At 42.5% G+C, this 8143-nt stretch overlaps 1 protein-coding gene and 1 long non-coding RNA gene across 2 annotated transcripts in view; one reads left to right on the forward strand and one right to left on the reverse strand.

Annotated features, from left to right (window-relative positions):
• Nucleotides 1-1326, reverse strand: part of LOC115108117 (nuclear factor I/A) — a 179016-nt gene extending 177690 nt beyond the window's left edge. Inside the window, 1 exon segment of the mRNA XM_029632097.2 lies at nt 1167-1326. Coding sequence (XP_029487957.2) covers nt 1167-1262 — 96 coding nt within the window. The 5' untranslated portion in view covers nt 1263-1326.
• LOC135564316 (uncharacterized) lies at nt 144-4573 on the forward strand. Its single transcript, XR_010460915.1, has 2 exons — nt 144-2046; nt 2309-4573. It is a non-coding gene; the product is annotated as an uncharacterized LOC135564316 (long non-coding RNA).
• Nucleotides 4574-8143: the final 3570 nt, after the last annotated feature.

Consider the following 8143-nt stretch of genomic DNA (forward strand, 5'->3'; position numbering starts at 1 on the left):
AGAGGAATAATACAGCCATTGTCTCTTGGCAATTACAACTACTTTATTTTATACAATCTGGCAAGGAACCTGCAGTGGAGAAAAGGACCAGTGCTCGCCACCACACTCCCCCTTCCAAAAATAATTATTCTAATTATGCTGGCAATAATAAAGATAATAGGAATATAACGATGCCGGGGATAACGAGTCATCCCCTAATGAACACAGGGCACTGGGAGTTTCAAAGCCCTTTTATCCAACCCGACTGGGCTCATTTGTATCTACTGGCCACAATAGACTACTGTGAATCCCCCTACCCCTCCTCGTCTCTCAGCAAAGTCTACAAATTCCACTCGTCTTTTTTTCTCCTTCGCTCTCCCTCCTTCCACTTTAACCTCTCCCCATCGCTGCTGGAGCGACAGGGCTGTCAAAGGTTGTCTGGCCTCGCTGACCACAACAAGCAAGTTAATCTGCCCCGGCGCTGGGTCCGACTCGTCCCAGGGTACGTTTTTTTTTCTTTTTTTCTTCTTCTGTGCGCTTTAATTGCTGCCGCTGCGTGTCAGAGCTCAGGAGCGGAGTGCGATGCTCCGCACACTCGGTAAACTAGAATGAACTAGAGGTCTGACAGAAACGGTGCAACACTTTTTGTTCCTTTTTTTCAACGCCTTCACTCAACCTTCCTTAACTAGATGACACGAGCCGAAGCTGGCAAAATATTGGTTTACTTATGGCAAGGGCTGACTCATCCGTGCACTGCAGAAAAGTTGAATTACAGTCAGCAGATGAATAGTTTTTTGTGAACAAAATATTTACTCCGCAAATGGATATTTATTTTCCTGAAGACAAACTAATGTTAAACACTGAACAAGAACAAATAAGCACAGCGCCGGCAGAACAATATTTCAGAACTGGCATACTGAACTGAGACGACAAGAGACTTGGAAGAGAAAAAAACAAGGGGACATGAGTGACAAGGCTCCTACAGAGAGGACTGACATTGACAACAGACACAAAAACAAACCATCCACTATTTTAAAATCCACTCAATGTGAAGTTGAAGAATGGAGTAAAAAAAAAAATGTTTTTGTGTCTTTTTTGAAGGATCTAAAGAAGAGGTACGTTTTTTTAAAAGAACAAATGGGAAAGAACGCGGAAGAAAAAAACAGCTTCGGTTGCTGCCAACTTACCATCCACCAAGTCCTGGCTGAGATGTCGTAGCAGAGCTGCCATTTGATGGAGCCTTCCGTGGTTTTGCCTGCCATTACGCTGTCAGCAAGCTTCATCTGATGCTGGTGCACTCACCGGAGATAAGATAACTAATTGAGAAAACATTTGCACTGGCATGTTGGGCAACATGTAGCCCGCTCCATACCATATGGAATCATGGGTAAAAAAAAAAAAAAAAATCCTTGACAATGAACCAATCTCAAGCAGACCCCGTGGCAAGGTGAGCGGCAGTCATCTGCTCACAGAGCGCGCAGTCTTTAAAAAAAAAACACACACCAGAATGATGAGCTTTTTTTCCACATCACCGAGTTCTTGGGGTCATTTCTTTCTCCCTCTGTAATTAGGGCTTGTTCTTCATTATCACCACCCCACCACTAGCCCTGTTGACTTGGGTCTGCACAAGTTCTGATTGTTTTCCTGACTTTCTCATCTTTTTTTTTTTTTTTTTTGAGGAGTGGAGAGATTTAATAGGACCGAGTCAGGTAGAGAGAGAGAGTGAGGGCAGTGGGCTGAAGCGCTACAGGCTATTAGCCTGAAATTTCTGCCGGACAGATGGAACTGCTTAAAGACTATCATGCGATGTTTTGTTTTGCCCCCCCCCCCCCCCCTCTTTTCCCTCTCCTGGCAAATGTCTATCTTTTGGCATAAATACCTCCAGACAATAGGATCCTCTAAAGCCCATAAAAATGGACATGGGGGTGCTACATTTTACAGGCTGCCTTACTTTACACTGCTTATATTAATTGATCTAGACAGAGTCCGGACATTATGTGGAGGAATTCAAGGCTGCGTGTAGCAATGCTGTCCAGAAGACACTTCACACCTTTAAAAAATGGATACGTAAGTAACCAAACCACTTTACATTGAGTGTAAAGTGCAGAACATAACAAATGTTGAGTACTATTACAGACGATATTCTATACACACCTTTAGAAATGTTAAATGTTCATCTTGATTTGAGTACATAACCACGTTCTCCACTGCATGTAGTACAATCAACACTATCTAAAATTCGATTACATGAAAAATATATATTTCATCCCACTTTTGTATCCCGTAACAAATATGATGTACAGTAATACTCTGCTTTCTCTTTTCGGAGTCGTTGCGTGCATTGAGCAGGGCTGGAGGGCCATGAGAGGTGGTGCCCGGCCGGTGCTCTCTGAAGCTCAGGTTCCTCATCAGGGGGAATACCTGAACCGGGGGAGGGAGAAGGAGACAGAGCGTCCATCAAACAGTTCTCCCATTGTAGCATATAGCAGCTATGGAATTCGATTCCGCCAGAGATATGGAGAGCGCTTTGGGGAGGGGAACAGAAGTACACAGGTACACTGAAGACCAAAGACTGCACTGAGTGGTTTTGGAGGGAGGTAATCCTCATTTCACCTTTTGACAAAGTGACTACTTAAAAAAAAAAAACTTTCTAGCACACTATGTTCACCAATAAGTTAAGAAATGAGATGTTCCCGACCTTTCTCAGAATGGCTGAGATGTACGGCTAGAATGGTGACGCAAAAAACGATAAGCATGGGGATTCTGATATAACCTTACAAATATGGATTCTTTATTAAAATTATCTTATTAAAATAAATGTAGCATCTCCGATGAAGATATCACGACAATGAAGTGAGGCAATATATTACAATGCATCTCAATGTTAAATGAGCAACATGCTATTTCCTTGAACTTTTGATTTCAGGGACCATTTTCTCTAAATGATTCCTTTTCACCATAAATTAGTAATGTTTTATTTTGTTCTGTAATGATCAGTCCAGGTCATTTCTGGATATCAATGCAAGCTGTATTATTGAGTTAAAAGTCAAGAGGTTAAGATTTCCTTGATGAATATAATCACAAGTAAATGAATACCGCCTATTCTCGTTATGCATAGCTGACCACGGTTGGCAATGTAAGTCATTTTGCTGTTACATTTAGTGGGGATGATTGTTAGCAAAGACCAGAGCTGTGTGAAGTTCAGATTGGTTACTTGTTGTGTGTGTGTGTGTGTGTGTGTGTGTGTGTGTGTGTGTGTGTGTGTGTGTGTGTGTGTGTGTGTGTGAGAGGGGATGGAAGCCGCGTCACGCGGCCAGCGAGGGGCTGTTCACTGTACACACCAGGTCAGCAGCGGCCAGACAGCCTCTACAGTCTACACCATGATCACTTGCGACGCAAATTGTAAGGCTTCATTACAACCCTTTGCACTTTGGGTTAAAGTTTGACAGACGAATTAGTTTAGGACACATACCCGCACAGACAAAACTCTCAGGTCTGAATCATATACGATCATTTAATTGAGCAAAAATGTTGATATTTCCGCCTCAAAAGCACATTTGAAAAATAAAAATATGAAATATGTAGATTTGATAAAAGTTGAATAATAAGAATACAATCACATGAGGTTGCTACTGAGTATTGTCACTGAGGAGAATAGATGTGAACTGTTATCACGTTGTATGATATGGTACTGTCACGTGTTTAGCTGACGTTAGGGCGGGTGTAGCGAAATGCTTGTGCTTCTAGCTCCAACAGCGCAGTAATATCTAATAAGTAATATCTAATAAGTAATATCTAACAATACACACAATCTAAAGTAAAGGAATGGAATTAAGAATATATATATTTGGCACGAGCAATGTCAGAGTGGCATAGACTTAGATACAGTAGAATAAGATAGAATACTGTATATATATATATATTTATAATATGAGATGAGTAATGCAACATATGTAAACATTATTAAAGTGATTAGTGTTCCATTATTAAAGTTACCAATGATTTTAAGTTTATGTATATAGGGCAGCAGCCTCTAATGTGCTAGTGATGGCTATTTAACAGCCTGATGGCCTTGAAATAGAAGCCGTTTTTCAGTCTCTCGGTCCCAGCTTTGATGCACCTGTACTGACCTTGCCTTCCGAATGATCGCGGGGTGAACAGGCAGTGGCTCGGGTGGTTGTTGTCCTTGATGATCTTTTTGGCCTTCCTGTGACATTGGGTGCTGTAGGTGTCCTGGAGGGCAGGTGGCTTGCCCCCGATGATGCGTTGGGAGAGCCTTGCAAGCTAATCACTTAGAACATTTGAGGATACGAAAACAGAGCTAAAGAGTTCAAGCAGAAAGCCAATTCTGCCAGCTGACCAGTAGAAGGCAGTGTTGCACTGATGGGCTTTTACTGTCAGAGTACTTCACAGTTCGATGAAGTTTTTACAAGTTAAGATTGACAATCACATTCTCTGTTCTATTTACATACTATAAAAAAAACTTTTAATTCTCTCTTGCTTACCTTTTTCAGAGTATGTAATGTCATCAACAGTGCAGTTTACTGTCAGAAGTCCTACACACATTCATTTCTGCAATAAAAAAATGACAGAGCATCAATGCCAATTCCCATATTATTTTTACACGGACACCTTTATTTGAACCAACCGTTTACTAAATCACGTAAATTAGGCAGCACGTAAAATATATTCATTATACAAATATCATGGAGCTGCCCGATTGGTGGTCTCTTACAAAACGTCCCTTGAATCACACAACACCATAGCAAAACAAAAAGAAATTGCAAATAAGACAAATGGTATAATAAAATCGACTTAGTTCTGTGTCACTACACACTTGGGAGGGAGACGTGCTGAATTGATTTACATATGATGTGCATTATGAAATTTCAGCATGTAAAACTGAACGCACTACTAATGCCTGGCAGATATGTTGTTTGAGAATAACATTTGGAGACAAAAATGGGTGTTCATTCTGAGAGGATGAACAATAGACATCATTCATTTTGGCGGCTCAGCGTCAGAAGGATTTGGTAATCGTGATTTTAATATTTTCAGTTTACCCAATATGGTCACTGTTAAGTGACACATTGGTGCCTAACTACCACCTAACTTTTTTAAAAATGTATACTGTTTTAAAAAAAAACGGTAAGCAAGCTAAGTCATAGTACGCAACTGTACTTTTTAACAGTTCTAAACTGAAACCTGGAAAAGGGAGAACGCTCGTGCACATTTTTCCAATGTATCACCAAATCCAATCACGTTAAGTTACTTCCTCTTGCTAACCCATAATTCAAAATGCTGGAGAAAAAAAAAACATGATTGTCAACATGTGTTTTGCTTTTCCTCTTTGTGGAACATGGCTGTACCCCTAAGGCAGGCCAGCGTCCTGCCACCCAGCTCTGTCCCGCCACTCTGCTCAGTGAAGCTCACTGAAACCAGAGGAACAGTCAGCGCCAGTGTTCTGTCTGACGTGTCCATATGAGGACTATGAGGTGGAGGGAACTAAGCTGTCCCGGAGTATCCTTATTTGCTTCCGGGGAGAGGATTAAATCAAGTAGACCGATTAACCCAACTCCGAAACAAGTACCCTACAGTACAAACACTTTCTAAATAGCTAAGTTGAACAGTCTTGGAAACTTCTTCCCAGGCACCTTTTGTCCTGTTTTTATCTGCCTTATTGGCACTTGCAGAACATAAGAAGCACTCAATGAAGCATTTCACAAAACCCAGGAAGCTCTACTCCAAACAAGGGTGTTTATTTTCATGCATTTTTCCTCTCTGATTGTTGTCAGATGCCTTTGTGTTCCAGGTTGTTAAAACTGCAGAGGGGAAAGCATGCAGCAAAATAAATCATATTTATTATATAATTGTCAATGTATATATTATATATACGGTGTGATCCATAAACGTCTTTTAAATTCAGCGGGAGGAAACGATTAAATTAACCTAATGGCTCTATCAGGGCCGTCGGCCGTGACATCACACATCGGCAGTGCCAGTAAAGATTCCTCGCATTCATTTCCCAAACATTGTGGCATTTAGGAGCGAGTGAAAAAGCAGCTGCCTGGACCCAAGCTCTTCAATGCGACAGGCCTGATGGGTTTGGGACTTGGCTGGAGTCTCTTCTGAGCGAGGATGTGGAGTGAGGACAGTAATGGGGACCTGCTGCACGTGTGCTCCAGCGATTAGTAACACACCACACACACATGCACACACACACACACACACACGCACACGCACACGCACGCGCACGCACACGTACACGCACACACACACACACACACACACACACACACACACACACACACACACACACACACACACACGGGCCTCACTTCCTTGTCCAGGCATCTGCTCCAGTGCACTACAAAATGGGTCAATTTGCCAGAGGACGCCAGAGGAAAACCATTCCATAATGAATCCATTGTGTTCCCAGAGCAACACATTTTAAAATCCCCCTGGAATCAACGGAGTTGAATCCAGCCCACCATCTACAGTATATGTCTCTATTTAAAACGTAGAAGAAAATACACTCACACAAAACATCGCCAACTTACATGTTATACCACCTACGCTCCAAGGGCAGAATTCTTACTCGGGATACATACACAGAACTTCAACTATAATGCAAAACAACAATGCATCTCAAGTCCCCCAAACAGTCAGGCGAACCGTGTTGTCCACGTCTCAGAAATATGAATCTGTGTTAATCAAATCAAGCCAATTATTCCGATCAAACCCACTGAAAGACAAGGACAAGAGAATCAGAGTATGAATAATGGATGTCACAAAAGAGTACGTGAGACAGCAAAACGCATAAGGTTAATAAATTCAGGTAGTGTGTCCAGTACACAACCTCCAGACCTGACACCTTACATTACAACCACCTGGTCCTATATACATTTGTGTGTGTGTGTGTGTGTGTGTGTGTGTGTGTCCAAACACACAGAATACTGAGTCTACAACCGGCCACAGAGCCCAGAGGGCTGGCAGATACGGGCTACAATAGAGGGAGGGGGAAGTAAAGGAAAGGAAGGTCCATGAGTACCATCTGCCTCTCCAATGCTGACAGAGCCAAGACGTGCGGTCAATGGCTCTCCTAAACGGGAGATTTCAAATGTGCTTGCTTACTGCCATGTGCTTTCAGAGGTGAACTATGTCCAATGATATTGGGGGATCTGCTGTTTTACATGTCGACTTGGAATGAATCTATTTGTGCCTTTGTGTGCAAAGACGAGGGAAATTATTATTGTCAAGGCCAATGATTGTACACATACTTCCATTTAAGTTGTGGCCTTTCAACCATTCCAATATTTGCAGTTTGCTACTTTTCAATGGAATGGTTCATTAGTAAAAATGTAAAAAAAACAATGTTACAACATGGACAAAGAATCTTTCAAATGTCACAAAAAACATTCAATAAAGTAGAAGTTTAGCAAGCAAACACAAGTTTAGCAGCAACCCCCCACCCCCACAACTACAGATTAATGACTGGCTAGCGTGCACGACCTCTCCCTGGTTTTATTTTCCTCAGAAAACAATTTCCTGGCGCCCTTGGAGGCTATTTATACCCTGGGAGCTTTAGCCATGTCTTAATGTATCATCAGGTTGGACTCATCAATTTGCGGAGGGTGAGAGTTGATGGTCAAGTTGGCAGAAATACACAACTTTGGAGGAATTCCGTTTATTTCTATATATTGTTTTGTTGCCTTAGTGACAAATATAAACAGGAGCCCTGTTCTCTCCTGAGGGCCCTGCAGACACTTGGAATTGTAGCCAAATGACGTCGAGGCATGACAAATGCCAAAGTGCTACATCTTCCCCAGAACAAGATATTGTGCAGTTGTGCCATTTAAAGTCGACAGGCACTACATGCTAGGCGGGGCTGTTACCCTGAGACATGCCCGCTGCGTTGATGTCCATCTTGGCACATCATTCTGAATCAGAAAGAGTGGCGATGCGTGGCGGCCAAAGCTGTCATCCTGATGTCCTATGTCAGCCAGCAGCAACCCACGCTCTGCTCCTCTGACCTTCACTCATCCCACGGCTTGCTGGCGGCCCATGCCACCTTGTCCCCGCCCGGCTGCCCGGCAGTGAGCCCACAATCAAATCAAAACCTACTTTTAGAACATTCCATGCCATCGCCTACACACGGATGATT

This window comes from Oncorhynchus nerka, linkage group LG24 (assembly GCF_034236695.1).
Source record: "Oncorhynchus nerka isolate Pitt River linkage group LG24, Oner_Uvic_2.0, whole genome shotgun sequence".
Lineage (NCBI taxonomy): Eukaryota > Metazoa > Chordata > Actinopteri > Salmoniformes > Salmonidae > Oncorhynchus > Oncorhynchus nerka.